General features: G+C 39.6%; 1 protein-coding gene across 4 annotated transcripts in view; it reads left to right on the forward strand.

Annotated features, from left to right (window-relative positions):
• The window catches only part of WIPF1 (WAS/WASL interacting protein family member 1), an 80,782-nt gene extending 65,535 nt beyond the window's left edge, over positions 1-15,247 (forward strand). For all 4 annotated transcript variants that reach the window (XM_067549210.1, XM_067549212.1, XM_067549211.1 and 1 more), the window contains 5 exons: positions 1,113-1,295; positions 3,085-3,855; positions 8,110-8,325; positions 10,281-10,394; positions 11,524-15,247. In XM_067549210.1, coding sequence (XP_067405311.1) covers positions 1,113-1,295; positions 3,085-3,855; positions 8,110-8,325; positions 10,281-10,394; positions 11,524-11,579 — 1,340 coding nt within the window. In that variant the 3' untranslated portion in view covers positions 11,580-15,247. The remainder of the gene's footprint in view (positions 1-1,112; positions 1,296-3,084; positions 3,856-8,109; positions 8,326-10,280; positions 10,395-11,523) is intronic.
• The last annotated feature ends 12,685 nt before the right edge of the window (positions 15,248-27,932 follow it).

Below are 27,932 nucleotides of genomic sequence, written 5' to 3' on the forward strand. Positions count from 1 at the left end.
GCAAGGTGCCTAACTTTAAGCATGTGGGTATTCCCATTGAAAGCTAGGCACGCGTTTCACTACTGTGCTGAATTAGAACTATCGTGGCAAGGCAATCAATGGGGATTAAAGGTAGATTAAATAGTAACATAGATGATGTGGTCTATATTCTTGTTTGCATAAATTAATAAATGATAGACTAAAGTCTCATAGCAGAAATTCTCCAGAGGTTTACACCCTAAGCAAGTCAGAGCTGAATTTGGCATGGTGCACCTAAAAAGGTAAAGGGTGCAGTTGAGCATTTCCCAATAAATGTATCTTTTCTCTTTAAGGGAGGAACTATTGAATAGTGTGTCTCATCCACAGACCTGAAAACTCTTTCCAAAGGAGGGAAAATATCATTCTCCCCTTATTTAAAAAAAAAAAAAAAGTGGAAATTGAAGAGCAGAGAAATGAAGTGATCGCTTAAGGTCGCATAGTATCGGTGACACAGCAGAGAACAGAACCCAGGTCTCCTGATTCCCAATCCTGTGCCCTGTACATTGCACCATGCTGTTCTAAAGTAGTCCTTTGCCTTTATTTAGAATTAGATAAATTCTTTCACATGCCATTTCAGTTATGGTCTCACAATATTTGTCATATTCACAGTAGAGAAAAGTATTTTTATATTATAACCATTTCTGCCTGTAGGAAAAACAAGCTAAAATCCAGTGAATCCATTCCTAGGCCCCCCCAAAACTAGCTTAAAAACAAATCACTGATCCCCTGAAGGGCTTTGTTTCAATAAGTGTTTGTGGCAGCAGCCCTGTTGGGGACTGAGGTTTATGCATGCTCCAGGCCTCCAAATTGGACAGACCACCACCAGGAGGGACACCTCTTCCCCCAAGTTTTAGGCTTGCTTATAGGTGGAAAGTAGAGAAAGATTAGGGACCAAAGGCATGGAGAAAAAGCAAACCCGACATGAATGTGTGGCTGAATACCACTTGGAATTCTCATAGCCCCAACCTATTCTAGTCCCAACTTCTGCTCAGTACCTGCTTCATAATCCTTTAGTCCAAGACAGGTAAAAGGAGAGAGAGGGGCTAGGAAAAATATTGGTTATGCTTAAAATTTCTGTTTTTTTCTTTTAACAGAACCCAAAGGATCTGGTGGTGGTGGTGGAGGTTTCAGCAGCAGCAGTAGTGGCGGTGGCTATGGCGGAGGTGGTGGAGGTAGCAGTGGTGGCAGTGGCTATGGTGGAGGTGGACCAACTGGCTTAGGAGGCCTGTTTCAGTCAGGAATGCCAAAGCTTAGATCTGCAGCGAATCGAGATTCCGGTAAGGAGGATTTCCCAGATCTGTGAATTCAGTCAAGAGTATTAAAAGCTTTCTAAATGATAAATTTATTAAAACAAAAGTAATAAAATAATGCAAGAGTTCTTTGGCTCAGGCAATGCCTCTAGACATACATAAACAAAATACAACTGAGGGTTAGTCTACACTTAGAGAGCGTTTGTGTAGCTGCGTTATGTCGACGGGAGAGCACGGTCCACAGAAGCACTTATTCTGGCAAAACTTATTTCGCTCAGGGGTGGTTTTTTTTTACACCCCCGAGCAACAAAAGTTTTGCTGGAATAAGTGCTAGTGCAGACAAAGCCTCAAATACCACTAAGGGGTTACCTTTAAACTCTCGCCACACAGTAAACACCAAAGAAGACAAGTGCTCACTCTTGTGCCTCAGTATTTCAGTCTCTGTAGCAGGTAAGATCATCTCTTGGGTAGCTAGGTACAGGAAGGGAGCTCAGAAGAAACGCAGTTTCAGACTTAAATTTGCCTTTGTGTGTAAGTGCTATGTTATGTAGGGATGTTCTGGGGGAGAAGTTAGATTCCTACCTTCCAGGGTGGGAGGAAGGAAGGAATCTATTACTGAGAAATAAAAATATCAAGGATTGAGACCTCACCTGCGGTGTACAGTAATCAGGGCCAGATCCAGTCTGTTGCTGTTTGTGTACATCCTCAAAGTGTAGTATCAAGAGGATTCCAAGCTAGAACTCCCTTTAGCCCTAGGGAAACAGACCTCCTCCTAAACTGGAGAGCGCACATCAACCCCAAGGGGGGCATAATTTACCCATTAGGCTATGTTGGGAACATCCCAGCTAGCTGCTATTCTAGCTAACAGCAGCAGCATGCATTAGCTGGGCATACACACTTTTGCATTGCACAGGTTTTCGAAGGAGCTGCAGAGTGCATTGTGCCCCATGGAACAAAGCAGATTTTGTGTTGGCAAGGCTTATAAAACTGAGGATTTGCCAATCAGCATTTGTTGAGGAGGATTGGGCCCTAGTGATTATTGACATGAGGTGATGTCATGGTCACAAGTGTGTACTTAGAATGCTATTAATGGTCTGTACACATGATAGGCCTAACTTAATCTTTCAGCACATGTTTGCACTACACAGTCTTTCAGAGCTGGTATTATCTATAGTGGCACAGCCTGTGCTGGGAACTCTTCTTAATCCACAGGTTCTCAGAATAACAGGCCAGTGTTTCTTCAACTGTAAAACTGCCTTATCCAGAGAAACACAAGAAAATCCATAAAAAATGGGGAGTGGAAGCGCGGAGAAATGGGTGACTTTCTGGATTATTTTCAAATCCTCTTCCTTTTGCTGAATTCTAGCTATCAAATATTGATTGAAAGTTAATATGCCTTTGCCTCCATCTTGAAAATCCTAAATAATTGTTCTTCACCATTTTTTCCAAGGAAAGTTTCTTCCCTCCCTGCTGTTAATATTTGCATCAGGGAAGCCTGATAGTAAATCCTATTATATCATTAGCCATGGTCCATAATAGATCTAGTCTATCTTGAGGATCCTTTGTATGCAGTTCTGCTGTGACAGAACATAATGGCAACTTTGGAGCAGTTGCTACAAATGAATTTAAATTACCTACTGAGTATTCTTCTGGGGACAAATCCCGAAGACTTTAGTCAGTCCTTACTCCCAGTGCAGTGCATTCGAGTAAAGACTTCAAGATTTGGCTCGTTCTCACAATGTGTTTTACCTTCTCTCGCCTATTGCCCAGCCGTTTACACTGGTGTGAGTAGTATTTACTTCTCTTGTGTTTCCAGATTCTGTAGGAAACAGACCACCCATGATGCCACCAGGAGGAAGAACAACATCTGCCAAGCCTTTTTCACCTCCAGGTGCCGTAGGGAGATTCCCAGGGCCTTCTTTGGGGCAAAGAAGTGCTGCTCCCGAACCACAGAGAAACCGAATGCCACCTCCGAGACCTGATTTTGGTTCCAAACCAGATACAGGACCTCCTCCAGTGCCAAATACTCCACGACCCATTCCATCAAGTCTACACAACAGAGCATCCCCTCCTGTGCCAGGAGCAAACAGGCAAATCAGCACAGGGCCTACCCCTCCATCTTTCCCAGGAAACAGAAATACAGGATTTGGAGGATCCATTCGCCAGTCAACTCCAAGTTCCTCACCTTCTTTCTTGAACAGACCTCCCCTTCCTCCTGCACCTGGCAAGCCGACAGATGACAAGCCGCCACCGCCACCACCACCTTCAACAGGAAACAGGCTACCCCTCAACCGGGAAGGTTCATTGCCACCTCCGCCGCCTCAAAACAGTAAACCTCCCATTCCTTCCATGCCTCGGCCATCCCCTGTCTCACAGGCTCCACCCCCACCTCCAAGCCGGCCTGGCCCACCTCCAGTTCAATCCATTTCCAGTGGAAATGACGACATGCCACGTCTTCCACAAAGGAATCTATCTCTAGTTGGTCTTTCTCCTCCCAGCTTGCCTGGGTCAGGTCGCTCTGGCCCTCTTCCTCCCCCTCCAAATGAGCGGCCACCTCCTCCAGTAAGAGATCCACCGAGCAGATCAGGTATGGCAGTGTGCATTTTTTCAGCTCTTCGGACCATCCTTTTAATGACTAAACTAATTGTTATCCACATGGCTTCAGGGACGTAGCTGAATTTACCTCCAATAACACTAATTTCCTTCATGCTTTTCAGAATCTAAAGTGAGCTGTAGCTTTAAATTGATTGACATGCCTTGCTGTTTGTTTGCCCTATAAATTGAAGCCATAGACCAAAATGCCAATCCATTTTAAAAATTGAAGTCCTCCTTTCATTGAAAGACAGTGACTGACTGGTTTCATCAGTTAAATCTGTGAAAATAACTATTCAGATTTCGATTAACTATCGTGACCTGAATTTGTTTTGCAGTTATTTTTGCAGAGACCTGGCATGTAGCTGCCACTTCACATGATACTACCTTTCTTCAGCTGGGCTGATGACAAACACTGTCTCACTGAAGTCATGTTTTTAGTAGTATTAAGAATACTGTAGTATTTACACATTCATTATTACCATCATAGTTAATAACAATTACAGATGGTATGTTTGACCATTATATTCTGTGGTGCAATAAACTTGTTTTAGCCGTGGGTCCCATTACATGAGTAATCTTTACTACTGGGAGTAATCCAGGTTAAGTCAGTGGAAATGTTCACAAGTAAATCTTTGCAGAAACAGACCCTATTCATGTTAAACATCGTGTACACTTATGGCAGTATGTAAATGATTTTAATAAAGGTATACTACAGTAGTTAGCAAAACAGATGTCATTATATTTGAGTAAACATTGTCATTTATCATATGCAGATTTCTAACAAGACAAAAAGTAGTATTCTTTCCATGATGATGTTTCATAGTATACTTTGCCCTGTGCCTTATATTGCTAACATTCAAAACTTATTGTTAATAATAATATTCTTGATAATATAGTAAGTAGAGGGGACCTTTGTTTGCTTCTTAATCCACATCCTTTTAGTATTACTCTGTTTTTAGTTAGAATAATTTCTCTCATTATCTTAAAGTTACTAAAATGAATCCTTCATTAACGGAGCGCCATTCCAGGAATGCAAGCTGTGGTAGCATACTAATGTAAACCACAAAGTACATGGGATTTCTTGTGACACGTTTTGTTTTTGGATAGTGGCACAGTATCTGCTGATACATTTTTTAATGGATGTAATAGATCTGTAACAGATGTAACTAGATTTCTTTGAGATGAGGGAATACGTGTAATAAAAATGACTTAATCAACAAATTAAATTCTCCTTATTGCCCCACATTATGTGGGAAATCTTTCATGCTGGCTCCAGGCATGTTACCATGACAGTTGTACAGATGTACTGACATTGGAAATGTTAAAATCTGTGTGTGAGGTCTCATGTACTGCAACCACAGCAGAACATGGCAGGCAGCAAATATTTATGTAAAGAGAGATTACTGATGCCACACTGCTTAACTTTGCCATTATTGGGCTGAATTCTCCTTTATAACATGCCACTGGCAGAATCTGGTCCTAACACCAAGAATGAGTCATGCCAGTGCAATGAGGATCCTCGCTGAGGGCCTATTTAGAAACCCCATAACAGAAGTTCAGACTAAATGTATACCCCAAATTAGAAAAGACAATAAAAGGACCAAAACAATGCCACCATGACTAAACAGCAGAATGATGGAGGTCATTAGAGACAAAAAGGCAACCTTTAAAATTTGGAAGTCACATCCTGGTAAGGATAATAGGAAGGATCATAAATTCTGGCAGGTAACGTTTTTAAAAGTATAATAAGGCAAGCCAAGAAAGAATTTGAGAAGCAACTTGCTAAAGATGCAAAAACTAATAGAATTTTTAAGTACATCACAAACAGGAAGCTTGCCAAACAGGCAGTGGAGCCGATAAGGACAATAAGGGGGGTTAAAGGCACACTCAAGGAAGACAAGGATATTGCAGAGAAGCTAAATGAATAATTTGCTTTGGTCTTCACTGCAGAGGATATAGGAAAGATCCCCACATCAGAACTATTCTTTTTAGATGACAAATCTGAAGTATTGTCCCACATTGATGTGTTAGGAGGAGAGGTATTAGAACAAATTGATAAATTAAACAGAAATAAGTCATCAGGACCAGATGATTTACCCTCAGAGTTCTGAAGGAACTCAAATATGAAATTACAGAACTACTAATGGTGGTATGTAACCTATCTCTTAAATCAGCCTCTGGTGTATAGCTAATGCAGTGTCAGTTTGGGGTTTTTTGTTTGTTTGGGTTTTTTTTAAAAGGCTCCAGAAGCGATTCTAACAAGTACAGGCTGGTACGCCTAACTTCAGTACCATGCAAATTGGTTGAGGTTTATGTTAAAAAAACAGAATTACCAGACACGTATATAAACACAGTATGTTGGAGAAGAGTCAACATGACTTTTGTAAAGGGAAGTTATGCCTTAGCAGTCTATTAGAATTATTACACAGTGTCAATAAACATGTGGATTAAGGTGATCCAGTCTATGTGATGTATTTGGATTTCCAAAAGGTCTTGGACAGGCTCACTCACCAAAGGCTCTTAAGGAAACTCAGCAGTCATGGGGTAAGAAAGTAAGGTTCTCTCATGGATCAGTAACTGCTTAAAAGACAGGAAACAAAGGGTAGGAATAAATGGTCAGTTTTCACAAGGGAGTGGGGTAATCAGCCTGGTCCCCCAGGGATTCATACAGGGACCTGTGCTATTCAACATGTTCATTATGGGAAAGGGCGTGAACAGTGAAGTGCCAACATTCTGACTATACAAAATTATTCAAGATAGTTCTAAGTCCAAAGCTGACTGAAGAGTTACAGGGGAATCTCACAAAGCTCGGTGACTGGGCAACAAAGTGGCAGATAAAACTCTACATTGATAAGTGCAAAGTATTCTTTTTTCCAATGTGCAACTATACCTATATAATGATGGATTCTAAATTAGCTGTTACCACCCAAGAAAGAGATCTTGGAGTCTCTATAGATTGTTCTCTGGAAACTTCTGCTTGGTGTGCAGCAGCAGTCAAAAAGGCTAATAGAATGTTAGGAACTATTAGGAAGGGGATAGAAAATATGATAGAAAAATATCATAATACTGGAATATAAAGCTATGGTGCGACCACACCTTCACTACGGTGTCCAGTTCTGGTTGCCCTATCTCAAAAAGGATATAGTGGAACTGGAAAAGGGTCAGCGAAAGGCAACAGAGATGATCAAGGTTATGGAATAGCTTCCATATGAGGAGAGACTAAAAAGATTAGGGTTGGTCAGCTTGAAAAGAGACGACTAAGGGGAGATATGATAGAAGTTTATAAAATCATGAATGGTATGGAAAATGAATAGAGAAGTGTTATTTACCCTTTCCAGCAATACCACAATCAGGCATCACTTGATGAAATTAATAGGCAGCAAGTTTTAATACAAAGAAGAGGAAGTACTTTTTCACACAATTCATAATTAACCTCATTGCCATGGGATGTTGTGATGGCCAAAAGTATAACTGGGTTCAAAAAAGAACTAGATAAGCTTATGGAGGATAAGTCCATCAATGGCTATTAGCCAAGATGATCAGGGCAAACCCTAAACCTCTGACTGTCAGAAGCCAGGTGTGGAAAACTGGTGGATCACTCAAAAATTACCCTGTTCTGTATACTCTCCCTGAAGCTGTGATACTGGCCACTGTTGGAGGCAGGATACTGGACTAGATGGACCATTGGTCTGACCCAGTATGGCTGCTCTAATGTTCTTATATCAGAGAGCTTTTACACCACTTCCCGTCCCAGTGCTGTAAGAGGGTGTGGCTGAAGGAAATGGGATATGCCCAGAACCCTGTGTTACACTGATGCTGAGCCCTTTGTGACCATTCACAGCCAGCACTAGTTAGAGTAGCTGTAGGCTGCATTAACATGGAACAAAGAGACCAGCCCTGCACAGAGGCTATGCTAGACAAGGGGAGTGGAAAGGTGAAATTTAAGCCACCTTTATGTATAAACATACCCCTTGAACCTGCGCTCTGTGCAAATCAGCCACACCCCCGGGGAGGGCGGATCAGGAAAGAGATGTCAAAGACTATCGCTATGATCTCTCCCTATGGCTGAAGGAGGCAAACAAGCCCTCCCCATTGCTTTTGGAGTCCATCAAAGCTAGCGTTCTATTTGACAGCCAAGGACAATCCCTTCAGAGTGATGCAAGACTCTGAATGCTTAGAACTAATAGAATAATAGTAGGTTTTATGGTACAATAGATTGATTATTTGTTTCTCTGTCTTGATTCAGGACCCCTTCCACCTCCTCCCCCTGTAAACAGAAATGGTAGCACTTCACGGGCATTGCCTGCTACTCCACAGCTGCCTTCCAGGGCAGGATTAGAAAACCAGAGAGGTGGATCAAGGCCTCCACTTCCTCCTGATAGAATTTCTTCCGGAGCTCCTCCACCACCTCCTCCACCATCATCAACAATCAGAAATGGCTTCCAGGACTCGTCATGTGAAGGTGAGATGTGTTCCAGACATTTTTCAACATATCACACTCTCTCCTCACTCTGAAGTTTTGCCTAAGTAAAGTTATCCGCATTTGACCCCCAAACATTAAATGAGATATTTCACAGTTGCTTTGGGTCTGATTCTGAACTCTCACCAGTTTTACACAGGAGTTATTCCTGACTGACACAGGTGTAACTTGAGTCTAATTCAGGCCTGCCATATGGAGTTATCTAGATATTTGAATGTGGAAAACAGAAGTGCAAAGATAACAATACTGACATGAACATACCAGCATGCCAGTGGGACTTCAGCAAGTCTTGTACCTCACAAATAACCCTTCAAAGGTAACCTGAAAAAAGGAAACATGTTTGTGCCAGTCTTTGCTTCTTTTATGATATATAAAGAAGGCCTGAAAGATTTCTTTTTTCTATGTTAAAAATTCAGGTCTTCTCTGCCCTGAAACTCTTTGGATGACTGAAGTAGTGGGATTATGACAGCAAAGGAGACAAAATGAAAAGCTGAGCAGGACAGAAGGAAAGGGATCTTTAGTCAAAATGTTTCAAACTTTGGGTTTTTTCTTTTTGCAAACACTTAGATTGCCTATTAAACAGTTGGGATAAAGGATATCTGTGTTAAAGATTAATCAGTCCTTTCCATTCAATTAAGGCGGGCGCTCACAAAATATACATCTGAGTCTCCCAACAAAATCAGGAAAGACCAGACTTGACATTCCTGATATTTCTAAGGTAAAAAGCAAAAAGAAAATAAGACTTGAAAATAATCCTTCTGAGCTTCCTTTATACATCATAAAAGGGAAAACTGGACGCAACTACTATTTTTTTCTGTGCTAGTCATCTTTAAGAATCAGAACCTACACAGTTCCTACACAAGCAGAACTCCAATTGAAATCAAGGGGAGGCTTGCTTGTATCAGGAATGCAAAATTGGGCCCCAAAATATTCAATCATGTGGTCAACTGCTGGTAAAGTTTACTCAGGTCAAAGCTGGATAACTTCATACAAAAAATTGCATTACCAGAGTGTTACGGTTGCAAAATGTTGAAACACTCAAGTCTGGAAATGAGAAAACCAAAGTTGCCTGTGTAACCTTATTCTGCCCCTTAAGCATCTGCATTCGGATACAGAACAGTGTAATATGGCACAGGCTATTTTTTCCCATGATTTTGATTTACTATTAATATGTTATTGGAATCCTCTACAATAAAAGAGGGGTCAGGGAAACGTGGGACTTTAGAGGGTGAAGAAATACTGATACATTTCGCTATATTTTCACACATTTTACAAAAGATGCACATTTCTCCTTGATCATGCATTTTCTCACAGTGCTATTAATTGTTCTTTTTTTTGGTGACCCCTCGCAAGCCATTGCATAAGGGCCATGACAGTGTGGGACAGGGCAGGAGGGGCCCCACACACACAGCACTGCAGAGATTCCAGGCAGCACTGCAGCCTGTAGGACAGTCCAGGGAAACTATCATAACTTAGCTTAGGCAGCCTATCTATGCCATGGCTTGAAGCCACCATCTCTTTGGGCACTGAATCTCAACCCTGGGGACTAGCTTCTTCTGAACAAAAGGTAATATAGGTGGAACATGCTGCATCTTCATAAAAAGTTCTGATTCACACTATTAGCTTGTTGCACTTCAGTCACTAGAACACTTCAATAGCCTCTTGTTTGATGATTTTTCTTAGTTTTTATTTTTTTATAGAGCATTGTAAACCATAAGTCAAGGCAGGTGCAGTGACATAAATCAATGAATGAATTCAGGCTAATTTGGGCCACCTTTTCATTCTGTGTTTGTATAGCATCTAGCACAATGGGGTTCTGATCTACAACTGGGGCTCCTAGAAGGTACTGCAATACATAATATTTAAGAATATCAATACTACACACCTCTTTATTATGGATTGTTATAGGAAAATTTAAAAAAATGTTTTTTCCCCAGATGAGTGGGAAAGCAGATTTTCCTTCCATCCTATATCTGACCTCCCGCCTCCAGAGCCATATGTACCAATGAACAAAAGTTACCCCAGTAAACTGTCAAGGAATGAAAGCAGAGGTAAGTTTTTTTTGCCAAATATTGTTAATTTTGAGCGATAATGAGTAAGGCTTTACTAGCGGGCCTAGTGATGGATGTGGTGAAAGAACCTGCACAGTGTGGTGGAGGATACTGTTTTGAATAGCAGTTAGGAATATTTAGAACTGGGAACAATTTGCATCTGTACATTTCTGCTTTCCCTTAATAGACTGAGTTTACTAATTTCTCTGCTTAATTACCACCACCCGTTTTGTGTTAGCTATTGACTAAACAAACCATCCAACCTAAAAACTCATAGTTCTGTCTTTAGATATGCAAACACAACTCCCATTGGGATTGTAAAGGTGTATTTGAGGGCAGAATTGGACCTAATAGATCTACCAATATTTTTGTTGTTGTTGGCTTGAATAAATTAATGGTTGAGTTCTCATCTATACGAATAGTGTAGGTGTTCCCTGTGCAAGGCCCTCTTCTGTTGCTAATAATAGACTCTATGGACACAAAAATAGGTAAAATCTCTTTGGGGGAAAAATGGGAGAACCCAAAATCCTCTTAAGTTTCTAAGATTGATAAAGCTTAAGGGCCTGATCCTGCACCTACTCCATGGAGGAAACACTGAAAGGATGTTTTGCAGGATAAAGTCCTAGGAAACTTGTGTTACTTTTTGTTCTTAAACTAGTGGGAGGGACCTGTATATATTTCTCAAATTTAATTTGCTTAGTATTTGGAGGAAAATTTTCTTGCGGGGGGGGGGAATGGTGCTTTGAAATTTTATCACACTTAAACTGTAGAACTTCAGTGTTTTTATTACAATTTGCATTTTTTTTAAATTCACAGTATGACTTAATGCCCTTGTATAACTGGAAACTTATTAATGCTAACAAGAGTTACAGACATGTCTCAAGAGGAGGAAAGAAAGGCAGAAAAACCACACACTTTCCAGGCATTTGTGGGTATTAAATAGTTACTTAAAACCTTAGTAAATAAACCATCCAAAAAAACCTACACAAAGCTGCTCATAAAATGGATAGTACAGGTGCTTAAAATGAGTAGTTCTTCACAAATCTTTTCATGAGGAGCTTGGTTATGCGCTTATGTGTAAAAGGAGTATATCATGATGAACACAGCTATCTCTTTCTTTCGTTTCTAGGCAGCTCTGGCCGAAGGGAAAGAGGTGTCCCACCACTTCCACCTATCCCAAGGTGAAGTGGGTTTCCAGCCCTTCTCAGGGTGACTGCTGTTTTTAAATTTCTCTTGAATTACTTCTCCTGTCCACATCATTGGAAAGTTGACTCTTCTGCTTTATTTCCACTTTTGGCTTGTGATTAGGGGTAATCTCTGAGTATATATTAGAGAAGTAAGGTACAGTTTATGGACCATAGTTGCTTAAAACTATAGATTTTACTTGCTTATATTGCAGGCTATCATGAAAGGCATTTTGGGGACCATCTATAAAAATATACATATTCTTACTGGGTCCAGTCCTGTTCCCAGTAATCTCAACGGACATTTTGCCATTAAATTCAAGCCCGCTGACCAGTTTTGGGTGCAATAGTTGTAACATTTGAACTATGAAGTCCAATAGTTTACTGCTTTCTGCCTGAAAACTACTCACCAGGGACACCACACAGATGAGATTCCCTTGGATTTTTTTGTTCATGCCTCAATGCCCTATCGTGCTTCCACAATCTACTGCCCAACTTTGTGAGTTTGTAAGTTAATAGCTCAACTCAAACTCCTTTGACCGCAGTTTAGCCAGTCAGAAATGTATATTTATGCTACAAATTGCACAGTCTTCCGCTGAGGGAGACAGCTTCATTGTTTTCTGACACCCCACCACGATTGGGCTCCAGTAGAAGCTATCTCCAGCCTTCATTGTCCAGAGCAAAGGCTGCCATGACATGCAGGAGAATCCTCAAAAAAAAGAAAAAAAATCAGAATTCAGCCAGGTAATACAGTGTCCGGTATGGCCCGGGTCCCTTGTTTTTGTAATAGTCTTGTGCTGTTAGACTCTACTGATCCTTTCCATTTGGATTTGGATCACACCACAGTTATCCATGTCCTCAAAATTGGATTACTGTAATGCTCTTTATGTAGGTCTACACCTGAAGACTACTCAGAAACTACAGCTAGTACAAAATGCATCCCCCTTACTTGTATGATCCTTCTGTGAAGCCTCTAACATCTGTGCTCCACAGACTGCATTGGCTTTCCATTTGTTTTCTGGGTATATAATTCAAGGGGTCTTTGACTTACGAAGCTCTGAATGGTTTGGCTGCTCAAAAAAGTGCATCTCTTGTGTTATTACCTGGCAATTGAGATCAACTGAATGCTTGAGTGAACAGCCCTCCCATTTAAACAGGAGGGGTCTGGTGGAAGGGCATTTTCTAGTGAGAGTCATAAATTCTAGAAATTGCTGCCCATCCTGGTTCAATAGAGGTGGAGTGTATTGACCTTCTGAGCTTGCTGCATGGCCTACCTGTGCTCAAACTTTTGTTTGAGAGGGTAGCAGGAGGGATCTGAAGGAAATTCTCTTATTAGGAAAAAGCAAAGTTTTTTTAGGCATTGTGGTGATTGATGAGATTGCAGAACTGCCTTTAAATACTGTACGTGAGCAAAGAGTGTTTGATTAGTGCATTTTATAAACTGATATAAATAAATGGAAAAAGCCATTGGAAATCATAGGAAGACTTTGATTCTGGATTTGAACATGGCTGATGAATGTATCTCTGTTAGTTGGACTTCTGAAAGTTAGCTTTGAAGAATGACTCTCCGTCACCTCCCCACCAATCTCTGACTCTCTTGACGTGCTCACTGGAGTCCACAGGAAGTCCTTACTGGTGGACATGTTTCGTACTGTGTTGCTCATTAAATCAGAGGAAGAAAGCCATGGAAGTTAGAAATATACTGGGTAAAATGCTGGCACCCCAAAGGTGGAAAACATGATTCTTGATTCAACTCTGTGAGCTGAGTTACAGTATGAGACTTCTGAGGCCAGCACTTGAACATCTGGAGGGTTTGGTAGAAGAGACTCTTCAAAATGAACATTTAACCTAGAGAAATGTGTACAGTGGGACCTTCTCCTTTATGTGACAATGTAGTGCCAGATCCCACCCTGCCTTATAATCTATGCAATCTCATTGAAGATCATAAGACAGGATAGGATTTGCACATGGTAAATATAGCTCTGCCTTTCCAATATGTTTACAGAGTCATGTTTGGATTTTTTTACCTAGAATAGTATTTGATAAAATACGCATTTTGTTTGACACTTTGTTACCTAAGGGCCTGATTCTAAGATGTTCCACAGACCTGACCCTACATTGAAATCTGCCCACCAGCACATACACTCAGCGGCAGGGTCAGAGCCATGTGAGCTTCTTGCACAGATTTCAGAAGAAGCTCCATGTGTGAAATGCATCTTTGGATCAAGCACATTTGATCTGTAAATGTACTAACATCACTTGTAAGAATGGCACTTAAAAAAACCAAAAAACATACAGGCTACGAATATTGAAAGTCTGTATTTGACACCCTATTGTGTGAGTCTAAAGTCCAAAGAAGATTTAAAAGATCTAGTGATATTTATAGGATAAATTATTGTATTCATGCTGTTAAACTGAAGCACTTACAACTTTCTGAGGAATGACATCAGGGACATGAGAATACAATATTTTAATGCATCACCCTGCCAAATTCTTAATAAAATATGAATAGTTATGCAGTGTAACAACTGAGAGCAATTCCAGAAGTTACACATTTTTGTAACTTACCTGCAGTACAGCAAGGCAGTTTTGCTTTGGCTGTGTCAATGAAAATGCTGCATTTCATTCATGTAGCAGACTGTGCCATCCAATTACTCTACAATTCACTTGAGCAGAATTTTTCTATCATCATATCCAAAGCCTTAACAAATTAGTGTAAATCTAATTTTAAACTGTGATGTGGGCTTCAGTGAGTGAAGCAAAGAAATCTGATCTGTCTGTTTGGAATTGTCTGCTTCTTAGCACTTTCTTTATGATTAGAAATTTTTTCAATATGTATATGCTAAGCATCCATAAAACACCTTTCAGAGAAATGAAAGTAGTCATTTTCCCCTCAGATAGTAATAAATGTATATCTTTTATTGTAAAATTCACCAAATATATTCAAAAAACGATGCATCGTTGTAACATTCCTTATATAATTTTGTATACAAGTACATATTTACAATAAGATCAGTATTAAAATATTTATTTCACTATGCACAAAATGTTTTTAAAAGATAAGCATGAAACAAAACTGGTTAATCCAATGGTGCCTTACTATATTTTAACAAACTTTTTATGTCAAAATAGCAATTACAGTGTATTGCCTTTTTATAAAAAATTTTAGATGTTATGCTTTAATGTTTAATGTAAAATACAAAACAATGCTTATAGTGTGATACAGTATATGAGCTAAGACTTGCAGTTGTAATGTGCTTGATCCACTAATTTCAAAGGGAGTTATATGTATGGGAAGACTGATGGATCAGGCCTTTATTTGGGGTATGAATAGGAGTTCGCTAATTGCAAATCAATCTTTGGTATAAATGCATTTGGAAATTCAGCGCATTTACCCCACATGTTTACAGTCATTGGACCAATGTATTTCCTCTGTTATATCTGTACAATCCAGTTAACTTCAGTGGGGCCGTGCAAGTGTATTAGAGGACCATTGACTGACTGTGTTTAGGATTTAGTGTGTTTGATTTAATGACATAGCATTTTAAATGTGCACACCTTAAACTATCTGTATGTCATCACCAAGTCTTAGATTGTGACAAAGATGACCACTGAAACTCATTTCTATGCAAATCAACCTGATAAATAAAATCCGAGCTTTCTGTGTGAGATTGCCATTTGTATTTATATTTTCTATTCAGTGTTTTTGGATGAAGAGCACATGATATATAACTGTTGAAGTGACTTTCTTTACACTTTATGACTTCATTCTAGCCACTCTGTTAGGGATAAAAATTGTTACAGGAAACTAAATGTGATATAGGAATCAGGAATTTTTTTAAACAAACCAAATAGTCTTGCATTAACTCTTTTTGGAAACCAGGAGTCCCAGCACTAGCAGGTTCAGAAGAACAGCTTCTTTTGGATGGAACTACCAGATATTTCTTACACTGTTGCTTAAAAAGCTAAACAGGAGCTCCATTCACAGGACTAACTGTGTTACATGTCTGTGGTGGAGTTTGCATTCTATTTATGGAGGAAGGTGTAGGGAACTAATTTGCTATTGTGTTTGGGTGTCTTATACTATAATTTTGCTATGCAAAAAAAAGTCGTTAGAAACTGCCCTTTCTTCCTTTGGGGTCAAGAATTCTGAGTCTTATGAGCAATCTTAATTTAATTCAAACAAAACATTATGTAATGGGAAACCTTGACACAGAGAGCCATTACGTCAACAGAATCTTAAAAAGAGGAAGAATTTGTGAGCATGGGATGCCATAAAAAATGGACTAAATATTGATATAAATAACATAGTACAAAGCAAGACTTATGTGCACTTTCTCAATGTCATTGTAGTATTGTGAGTGTTGATGTCTTACTGTCCAGTGGGATCAAAATCTGCTCTGACAGAACATTGGATTTATATGTCTATTATAAATTTTAGTCTTCCAAACTATAATCAAGCGGGAAATCAAACTGTAATCAACCAGGAGAACACCTTGCATGAAATACTCATTTATTAGCTAAAAGAAATTACTGCAAGGAAAATGTCTCTTCAAGGGAAAAGAGAGGAGGTGAGGAAGCCCTTTAGACTCCAAAGTGTGTAAAGTGAAATATTCTGGGCTGTTTAATTCGAATCTGGACCTGCAGCATTGATGAGAAAGGGGAAGTTTTGCAGGTGTTCAATGGGATCTGCTCAGGCTTATATAAGTTTAGTTGCCAAATAAGTACATTGACTATGCAAGTCAAAGAGGAGGAAATGAAGACTGTGTCCAGAGAAAAGAAATAATGCACCTAATCAAGTATGTTTGAAATACAATTTAACTTGGTGCACTGATGACAGGCCTATAGTGTAAGGTAATATAAAATGTACTAAAGACAACTCTTAGCATATGGACTCATGAAGCCACACAAGACTGTAAAAGAGGGAGGAACAGAGCTCAAGATGCTACCTGAAGAACAAATGACATTGAAATGCTTCAAGTCTAGCTGACAGCCTTCTGTGCTGAGAGAGGAGACTCTGGTAACTATGGGAAGTCGTTGGGAAGGTTAACCAAAATTATCCAGAGTTGAGTTTGGAGCTAAGCTCATCGAGTTTTTCATAAAATGTTAGTCGTCATTTTTGTTCTGCTTAACATTTATTTTGTGATTTTTTTCTCTTTATTTGGCATAGGACAGAAAATAAATTTTGCTTTTATTTAAGATAATGAATTTGTTGTAGAGACTGTTACATTAGCATGGCAACAAACACTGTGAGGTTCTTCTGGAGAGACGGGGAGGAAACTGACTCCTGCCCTTAAAAGGAAGCAGAAGTTTAATAATGGAGCTGGGCATTTGCTCAAGACTTGCAAAACTTCTTGCCAAATTGGTATACACCACTTCCTTGCAGCACAGCGTGTGACTTAAAGGATGTCACACTTTACAATGATCCATATACACTAATTTAATAGTAGCAGCCTGTTAATTTTGATTAATGAATGTCACAAATTTGCATTGTCTTATGATACTATACTTATAGGTAGTTGTTATTTTAGGACCAGATCCTACAGTCATGGCTGAATAAAGGCTGCGGGATTTGGTTATAAGCAAGACAAACATGGTATTTTAAAGGTGAGATGCAATGCCAAACAAACAAATATATAATCGAGGACAACTTTGTGCACTGAACATCTTCACTAAACAGGGAGAAACAAATATTTTGCCTTTTGGAATGCAAAACATCAGGCATTTTCAAATTTCCCTGCTCTCACTCCTGGTCTTTAGACTTTTCCTATACTTTGGTCCCCTTTGGAGCTTGTGTATAAGGTTAGACCCCTTAGTCAATGCCTGAAAATCCAAACTGGACTTAACTCAGGTTCTCCCTTCAATCTCCGCTCAGGATAGTTCACAGCAATAACCCTAAAGCAGCCAATAAATGGAACCAAAAAAATTGGCAGGTGTCTGAATTCCTGAGACTAATTTTAACCCTCTTCTTAAAGTGACTGGATTTCAAGTTGATAACCTCTCTCCTTATCACAGTTTTTATTTGTATTCCAGTAGTTCCTGGAGGTCCCAACTGAAAATGGGGGCCCATTGTGCTATGCAATGAACAAACACCTAGTGAGAGACCTCAAGAGCTTGCAATAGGAGAGAGGAGGAGAGGAAATAACATTGACACCGATGTCTGTAACAAACCTTCTTTAATGATCAGAACCTTCTGTGAAAGAAGTCCCTATAGTATTGCATCTCAATTTACCATTATAAAAATACAGCTGGCTCACCTATTATTCTTTCACAGCTGCTGAAATTGATGTCATCTGTATAATAGTGCATTCTGAGATGGCTAAACTGTTAAATTCAGGGTACATGCAGAGAATTATAATTAGAATATAGTCTTTTAAAACACCCATTTTGGAGATGGGAAGTTTTTTGCAATTAGACAACTAAGTTAACTTTCTATAGAAAGTCAGGCATTGAATAGTCTTGGAAAGGAAGACACAAAAGATAACTTCAAGAGTTAAAAATAGAGGGTAAATTTCATTGTATTCCCAAGGGAAGCTGCTGCTATTGCTCTCATTGATTTGTACAGATTCAACGATATCTGTGTCCCAGATCAAAATCTTTACACCTATTTACCAAGGAGCTGAGATGAAACAAAATTGCAGTTCTTGTTTATAGAAGGAAATAGTTCCAGACCAAAGGACATGCTGTTAAACCTCTCCTTGGAAACTTGGAATACTTAAAAGGATTGTGATTTCAAAATGGAAATCTAGTGAATAATTGAAGTAAAATATTATAAAGGGAGATCGGCTAGGAGTAGAGGAGCTAGGGCCTTATGTTCCTTAACCTTAACTTTCATAAATGAGGCTGCATGTCATGGAAGGAGCTAATTAAGATCAGCTGGAGTTAATGTTAATATAATATTACAGCTCACATCTATTGTGCTCAGTCTGACTCTCCTACTGTAAAGTCCTTGAATAAGAGTTTTAAATAAGAGATGCCAGAAAACTAGGTCAGCAACAGTTTTCTTTATTCAGCTGCAAACAGGAATCTGACTGCCAGCTCCTGAACTTCTTAGTGTGATGGGGCCTAAAACCGCACAGGCACCCCTGCAAATGGTTATCTCCCACTACATGGTCATTTGCCCTCTGCCAGACCACCAGGAAAGTCATTACATTTTACACCACGTCTCTAACAGAAAGGAATTCAAATCTTCAGTTTCCAGTGTAGTTTATTTAGTGGCTTTAGAGCCTAGAAGAAGCTTCCCCACAAGTTTAGAAAAGCAAGCCTTCAATGGGGGCTTCCAAGAATGAGGTGTGGCTGTACCCTGGCTTGCTGTGAGCACAAAAAGGACAAGAAGAGGAAGCCTTAATGTGAGAACCAGTGGACGGTTGTAATAATGGTTACCATTATTATTTGTATTATTCCAGTAGCGCCGAGACCCCAGCTGGGAGAGGGAGTCCATTGTGCGAGGCAATGAACTAAAACGTAGGGAGTCTTTTTCCCAAGGAGGATAATTTAAATAGACAAGACAAAAGGTGGGAGAATTACTTTTTTTTTTAAAGTGCTTCTGCAAAAGCCAACTTAACAATAAAGTATAGTAAATATTACCTGTAATCACAGTATGTGGTGGATTTTCTGTAATGACATATACGGAGTGTAAGCTAACATAAGGAGCACTACAGAACTGAGCCAGGTGGGCCCTTATATTAATTGTTTTGGTTTCGTCCTTGCCTTTTTTTTAACCACTATAAATGCCTCTATCTTTACATCATTCATTTTTTTTCTTCCTCAGCTGAAACCAATAACATTATTTCAGAAGTGCTGAGGCTAGTTAGTTCATGTGAGTGCCTTCCTTATTTTGAACCTTGAAAACTATTTCTTGTTAATTTTCCTTTTATTATTTATTTCTGTTAGCACCCATAATGTGCTCTCCAAAAAAAAAAAAGGCACGATCCTTGCACAATCTAAAGACAGACAAATACACAGGGTTTGGAAAAGGGGCCCGACATGCACGCAACTGAATTATATTTTAAGTAGGGCATTGCTTTCCAGGGCTAACCCGTGCACCTTCAAATAAGAACTTCTGATATTTGATGGCAGTAGTTGTTAAGAAAGAACATTTTAAACTTTTGGGACTCTGTTTTCAAAAATAGACTCTAATAATACACACACACTCTGCCAAAGTGTTTTTGTGTGTGAAATTAGTCCAACCCAAGTTTATGTGCACAGAAACATTCAGATTTGTGCGTGAGGTGTACCAGCACACACACATCAGATAATTAGCTATCTAATAATCTGATTTTCTTATGGAAATCTTAAGTTTTTGTATGCACATAAATTTGGACACGAAAGTAGTGTCTTAGCTCATTCTTATTTGAAAATGTGAGCCTTTTGCACATGGTATGTATAATGATAAATCCCCCCGTTTGCACCAATATTCTGCCATTCATTGCACAGAGTAGATTTTAAAAAACACAAAAACAATTACCATTAATATGGGAAATGTGATGCATTCCTTGTACTTTCTAATATGTTGCAGTTTTTCTCTTTGGACAGTAGAGGGCCAAGGGCATCACATGTAGTTAAAAATCAATGTAAGTAAGCCATTTCCTAAGAAGGGAAAGGTATCTGTGGATGACAAATAGGTAGCTGAAGTATTCAGACCGGAACAAGCTCTGTAAAAGGAAGTGGCTCAATCTGCATGAAGAGAGAGCAGCTGTGAAAGCAGTACACACAGTGGAACTAGTGTCTAGTGTTAAGTCTTACTTCCGCTGAGCCAGCTGTCAGCGTCGTGGAAAGTGTTGTTTTGTTGTATCATGTAGAAACCAACTCTTTATTGCTGGAGTCTTGTGAAATCTTTCTGGAGTCTTACTGAAAATAGAAGCTTTCACTTCTGCTATCTTGCAGGTTACTTGCTTAACTATAAAAGCAGTGAGATAAGAAAGATGTTTTATTTGAGAACACACAAGGATGCCTACAAAACTTTAGTGTCCCTGTTTTTCTTTCTGTCTGGTTTCATGGGACATCTTCCCTTAGTCTGCCTGCAATATCCCAGCCCTTTCTTCATTCATATTTCTCCTTCAAACTCATTTTTGCTGTGCTATTCCCCCTTCCCCCACCCAGTGAACTATTTCATACTTTAAAATGAAATCATGCCCATGTACCTAAACTGAATAACCATATCACTTTATTGCTGTGACCCTCATCCTGTCCGTGTATCTTGAACAAGACTGTGAACTCTTCAAGGTAAAGACCATATTTTTTTTTTTTCAGTTCTGCAAAGTGCTCCGCATGCTTGTGGGGGAGGAGGGCTGTAAAAATAATTCTATTAATACAAACATTAAATTATTAGAAATTTCTGCAGCTAATGGAACAGGTGTGCACACAAGTACATACATATAACACAACCTCAGAGGCCTGCATAAGTACAGCTTCATGTTTACTAAGCAGAAAAAGCCATATCTACCCAGACTTTGGCTATTTTCTGCCACCTTCCTGGGAGCATGAGGTGTATATGATACATATGACTTTCCATTTGATGGACATCACAAGTAGTGTGCAGCTGATAATACCCTCAGAGAGACAATTCACAACACACAAAAACATCTAAATTCAGTGTTTTAAAGAATTAAAGAGGTTTGCACAGTATACTATGAGAGTGGCATAACACATCATGACATATCATAGCAATAAGTCTCTAAAAAGGACATTCAAAAAATAGTGGCCACATTTTGCATTAATTTATTCTGGGTATTTCCATAATGTTACTCTAGATTTACACTGGTGTAACTCAGCACAGAAAGTGGCCCATTTAAAAAAAATAAATCTATTCTCGTCAGTCTGGTGTCACTAATAGCTTATGTCTCATTGTAATTTTTGTCTTAAATATCTATTTGAGCCCTCTCTTTCTTCTTTTGGGGCGACGGGGTAGGAAGAGTCATATTTTCCCTCTAGTGGAATTCTTGTTACCTTTTAAGAACTCCTCACATTTTCAAAACCAAAAAATTTACTGAGCACTATTGAAATGAATGGGTGAGATCCTGTCTCCACTGAAGTCCTTGCCAAAATGCCAACTGGCTTTTGTGAGGTAAGGATTCATGTGGGCTCAGGGGTCTGCATGCCCGGCCTCACTAACAGGATTGTGGGTTTTGTTCCTGAGGTGCATTTCAAAATGTTTCCTCTTGGTTTACAATTTGATTAGTAATTATGTTGACTCCATACCAATTTCCATTCCAATTTGCAAAGAAAAAAAATGTGGCTTTACTAGTATTTTGTCAGTAGACGACATCTTGACTTACTGAATATTAGCATTAAATCTCAAGTTACTGCAAAAGTTGTATTTTTCCCCCCATAATCATTGTTCCTTAGTTAAGAAAGCAAAGATGGTATTTTCCAAGCAAGCACTAGGTGGCACTTGTGATTTGTTCACATAAGCCTTTGCATTGCAATCACAAGGAACTAGATCTCCGAGGTCAACATCAAATTATGAAATTATATCATTTAGAAATTAATTTTGATCAATATTTTACCTCTAATGTGAGAACAAAATGTATTTTTACACTTCAAGGTATAGGTCCAATATTTAACTCAGAAAATATTTGTTTTACTTTTTGATTAGAAGTATAGCTATGAAAATTTAAAGTTAATGACAACAGCACCTATTTTTTGCCTGCTGGTACAGCAACTTATAAAATGACTCGAGTATAATCTATTCAGGGCCTGATTCTCCACTTAATCACACAAGTTTTAGATCAGTGTAACTCTACTAACCAACATAAAACTGGTGTAACGAAGTGGAGACCCAGATCCATAATTTTGCTACCAGAACTGATTCATCCAGAAGGCCAGATACTATTAGCATTTTTTTAAAAACCACATTATTATAGCTAACCTGCTAGAAGCAGAACAGAAGGTGAGAATTTAAACCAAGAGTATCTGTTTATTGATGCTATCCAGAAGGAATAAAGGAAGACGAGAGAGCTGCCGTCAGTGAAGCTATTCAGATCTAGAAACATTGATACCCATCTCTCAAGGACATTTAAGAATAATTAAATCTGTTCTGCTGTTATCCAAAGAGCTGGAACGCATGATCCATTTGAGATCCCTTGCAACCCACATGATTCTAAAAACTTTGAAAGGTTAAAATAAAATGCAAAATCACTAAACATGAGAAACAGTGGGGAGAGGAAAGAAAAGGAATGGTGAAGCATGTGTAGAGCAGTAAAGAAAACTAAAACAACGAGAGTCCTGTAGCACCTTAAAGACTAACAAATTCCTGCAGGCATAAGCTTTCGTGGGCTGCAACCCACTTTGTCAGATGCGTGAAGTAGAAACCACAGATAGGAGGTATGTATATACATCCAAGGATGAGAAACAAAACAATGGGGAGAGCAAGTGCTAACAAAGTCAATTCAGTTAGGGTAGATGAGACTTTTTCACAACCATTAATTAGCAGGTGAGAATGTGTGAACAGTGACAATACTTCTTGTAATGAGATAACCATTCCAAGTCCCTATTCAGACCCAGTTTGATTGTGTCAAGTTTGCATTTGAGTTCCAGCTCTGCAGTTTCTCGCTGAAGTCTGTTTTTGAAGTTTTTTTGTTGAAATATGGCAACTTTCAAGTCAGCTACAGGGTGTCCTGGGAAATTGAAGTGCTCTCCGACTGGCTTATGGATGTTACCATTTTTTATGTCTGATTTGTGTCCCATTTATTCTTTTGCGTAGTGACAATCCGGTTTGGCCAATGTACATGGCAGAGGGGCATTGCTGGCACATGATGGCATATATTATATTAGTAGATGTGCAGGTGAATGAGTTCCTGATGATATGGCTGATGTAGTTAGGAAACTAAGAAAACTAAGCATGAAGGCATATGCAAAAGCACAGGAGAAGGATGTACCACTAGCACATATGGAGAAGTGTAGAGAGAACAAGAGACTTGATAGTGTAATCATGGAACAGAGGAATAAAATAAATGGAATTAGGAATGGGAGATGAAATTAAAAGAACTAGTCTGATGGGGTTTTCCACCCAAAACAGACAAAACACAAAAGTATAGTAATTGCAATGTAATGTTTAACTGCACATGTACACATTCATTAAATGAGATATGCTTTCCTAAACGTTGTAAGCTGTTGTTTCCATAGGGATATACTATGCTCACAACTAGAATCATGATAAGTAGGGGAGATAATTCTATTAAGGCCTGGTCAACACTGAAAAGGTTTCAACATATACCATGAATCAATTGGTGAACAGCTGATAAGAAATCTGCATGACCTGTTAGTTATCAAGAGGACAGGGGGTTTTTTATGCAACTTGTCTGAGTACAAGTTTCCTTAGCAAAGTCAGAGACGGCTTACTACTGCTAACCTCGTTCCATTTCTTTCTTTCGGTAGAATCAAAGCGAATTTAATTTTCTTACAATGACTATGGATAACAACTCCTAACTGAGTGCAGAGGTGATGGAAAGATATAAGAATCACGATACCAGTAACAGTCTTTATACAGTAAAGTGAATGAATGTGGCTTCACATGGAAACTAACCACAAATCACATTTCATGCTATCATATGGTGGGTCCTCAGCTAATTAAAAATATGCATGTACAATGTACAATAGCGACAATATCTATAGACTGCACACTATAAGTTAATGCTACTCAAATGTTTTTATTTCTAAATCATAACATAAAACTGGCAGGCAAAACTTTTAATTTTAAGTAACAAATCCCATACATTAAGCACTTATAAAACAATATGTTAGAACAGTGATGTTTAGAATACTTCTTGATAGTGCCACTATTTGGAAGGAGGGGAATTTTTTACCCTGCAGTTCAACATGTTAACACAGTGTTGAGAGGAGGGTTAGGGTTTGTACTTTGACTTGTTAAACTGATTTGTTTGCTGGGATAGCTTTCCAGAGGCTGACATCTCTGGCAAATGATCAAGCCGCTTTTTTCAGAATATATTTGCATCACTTTTTCTGGCTTCCTCATAAACTTTTGGGCCAAATCCAGGTCCTACTGACATCTTTGGGAATTTTGCTACTGACATCACTAAGACCTCTATTTGATCATTATACTCTGCAAGGGGGTGAATTTCACCCTGTATAACTTTTTATTTTAGTGCCTGGTGCCTTACAAGAAGAGGATGTTTCCATTTCAGTAAAGCTGTGCTTGCAACTATTCTGGTTGTACAATCTGTTTGCAGAATTTCATAAAGATTTGTCTCGTGTCATGTGATATGGAAACTAGGGTGAAGATTATAATTATTACTTTTTCAGCTCTTTGATACGTCAGTGTTGATGAGCAGCCACCTCACAGAACCCCCTGGTGGCCTCAGAGCAGTCCTGCACTTCAGTTTCACTTCTTGGATCCCCAAATAAACTCCACACAGAATTTTTCCAGTCCAATCACACCTGTCCTCCTCAGGGTCTGATGTATAAACTTAAAGTTCCAAAATCTTCCCCAAGCCTGGTACAGCCCCAACTCACCATGTTTGCTCAGAGATACTCACACCCCTTCCTAACTGGAGCAATTCCATTGCTCTCAGAGTCTTTCTTGTAGGAGCCTCTCTCACTCTCTGTAGTCTCACTAGAGCTTCCTGAGTTTCTCCCTTACTGGGAGGCTCCTTTTACTCTTCATAGGAAATTGCATGACTCCTCTCAGGTGCGGCTCATTCTGTAATCAGACTTGGCTTGGCCTCAGGCTTTCCAGCCCCAGGGCAAGTCAACTTGTTACAACCAGCAACATATGTCCATGTTTTAGATATAAAATGAGGAAGCCATTATAGGAATCTAGGCAGTAAACATGGACTTCAAGCTTTTGTGTGATACTGCAATGGCTCCAGATTTGATGTTCCAATCTGCCCTACAGAAAATGCCAGTTTGATTCTGGTACTCAATTTAGATACCACAATGACTAGTACTCTTGTAAAATGCTAGACAGGTAATTTGGTCAATGAAGACGATGTTTGCCAAAACTCTTCCAAGGTAAATCTGCATCTTCATTGGGTTTCAGATCATTGGTATGATGCTAGGTCTTATATAAGTTTATAAGTTGCTATGTTATTCCAGTTTTTTTTTCAACTGGTAGTAAGTCTATAGTTTATAGTTGTCTCAGCAAAACTGTAGATGATAAACTGAATGTCATATGGCATATGTGCAATAAGAGAATCATCATCCACAAAGAGACGTTCCTATACAAGATTGTCATTTACTTTTGGTAAATGTCTTCCATTTTTGCCACTTCCTCCCCAACAATTGATAGTAGTTTGGTGGGATGAAGAGAAATTTCAGACAGTCATTCAATCTGTTCATTTTAAAGAGCGGCTAGATGTTCAACATTTAATACAAATACCTTTTATGATATTTCAGGTGGCACCATCAATCTGTTGCTGTAGAGAAGAAAGCAAAGAAACTTAATATCAAAACATATCCTTGCTAGACTCCATTTGCTATTACAAAATGGATCCATGAGAATTGTATCTGCAATCACTTCAGTTCATTCTATCATGCAGTTGGAAATGACATGCATTAATATTTTAGGACAGGACGCCTATTATTAAGGTTGCCTGACACTTCCCACTATTGGCATATGTAGCAGGTGGCTAGGGCTAGAGGTGACTCAGTCACCCCAAATCTATCTACATCCCAGCTCATTAAGTGCCTGGTTGCCTCCCTCCCCCATGCCCAGCTCCACAGGCAAGACCAGATGTGTACCATTTGATGCTGTTGTGGGCTCCTTGAGCCTCCTCCTAGCAGCAAGAGCCAATGGGCCAGAGCATAGAGCTGGGGCTAGGCCAGCACCATGGGAACAGAGCAGAGTTGCTGCTGCCCAGGGTGAATGCTGGGTGGGCCCACACCTCAGGCCTCCCCTCTGCACCAGGCTGGGATGGATCTGGGCACAGTCTCCGACAAACAATATTTTCATCTTTGCTTGTGATTATAAATCCTTGCTTTCAGCTGCTTCAAATTTCACCAGACTTTAACCATTTGCCTGAAATTTTCCATGCTGGCAGTCTGCCTCAGGCTGCATTTTTTGGAAAATTTCAGCCAAAACTGTTCAGCCAGTTCTGAGAATGAGCATAGGGGAACATACTTTATTTTTCCCATATTAAAATGTTTTTGAAACTATTTCTTTGAAATGCTCCAGGGCCTTTGACCGCTTTGGCACAGTCCAAACCCTTAAAGGATGCAGGTAAATATAACTCTGATGTTCTCTTTTATTAATGCTACATCATCATCACAGACAGCGACAGTGGGGGGTGAAGAGGAGAGACAGATCAGACAAGGAGCCAGGACGGAGGAACTCCTGATTTACAGCGGAGTAAAAAGACGGGGGCGAAGGATGAGGGGCAGAAACGGGAGACTAGGAGTGATTGTGCAAGGAGACTGGAACTGGGATGAGAGTCCAAGTAGTGGAGACAGGGACTTTGTAGTCAGGGAGAATGGGACTGAGACAAGGAGCTGGGGGGAGTGGGAAGAATTAAACAGGGACAGGTTGGAGGGGATGGGGCAGAGGGGATCAAGTTTAGGGTAATGGCAGAAAATTCTGTGCCCATTAAAGCACACTTCCCTCCAGAGCCTGGAATGGAACCCAAGATTCCTGTGACTCACCTTTCCTCCGCTATCAGCAAGTATCTGTGATACCTACTGGCAAAGTGTATGTCTCATCTCCCTCTAGTGCTGGATGACAGAGGATGATGATGTACAAGTGTTATCAGTTACACCCATCACTCAATTGGCAGAGGTCTGTTCAGTGGATCTAAACTTAGGGTTCCAAATCTGCTGATGAACCATGTGGATGTCACTATGACGCTATATGACAGAATTTCGGGGCGGGGAAAGGAGGGAGCTAAGTTTGCTATTTTAATAACATAGGATATTACCCATCCACCCAAAAAAAAAAAAAAAAACCTAAGTGAAAAGAACATTATTCACATTTCAAAGTGAAGCACTCTGAAGTTAGGAAATACCAAAATTAAGGTTGCCTGTGCAGGAAGAGCCCTTATGCGGCAGTATCTCATGTTAACATTATTTCTCTTCTTTCTATCCGGGGTGGTGTGACAGGATGTTCTAGGGCCTTTGAGGCTCCATGCTGGAGATCTCGTGGTCTTAGCACACCTCATCTGCAGAAAAGTAGGGGCCTCCAGGCATGCCTAGAAATGCAGAGAAGCAACCAATCAGAGTGCAGTAGGCTCAGATAAAAGTTGCTGCAGGGGTTGAGCAGTTCAGTTGATGATTAGGACCAAATAGGTGAGGAAGGACTGGGAGAACTGCATAACTCTCCAGGCAAGGAGGCTGGGGAGAGACCCTGCTCAAGAAGGGACAGGACAGAGCCAACCTAAGGATTATAACCCTAAGGTAACACGAA

The sequence above is a fragment of the Emydura macquarii genome, unplaced genomic scaffold, assembly GCF_026122565.2.
Source record: "Emydura macquarii macquarii isolate MOO-44397 ecotype Brisbane River unplaced genomic scaffold, CSIRO-AGI_Emac_v2 contig_1253, whole genome shotgun sequence".
NCBI classification, from domain to species: Eukaryota; Metazoa; Chordata; order Testudines; family Chelidae; genus Emydura; species Emydura macquarii.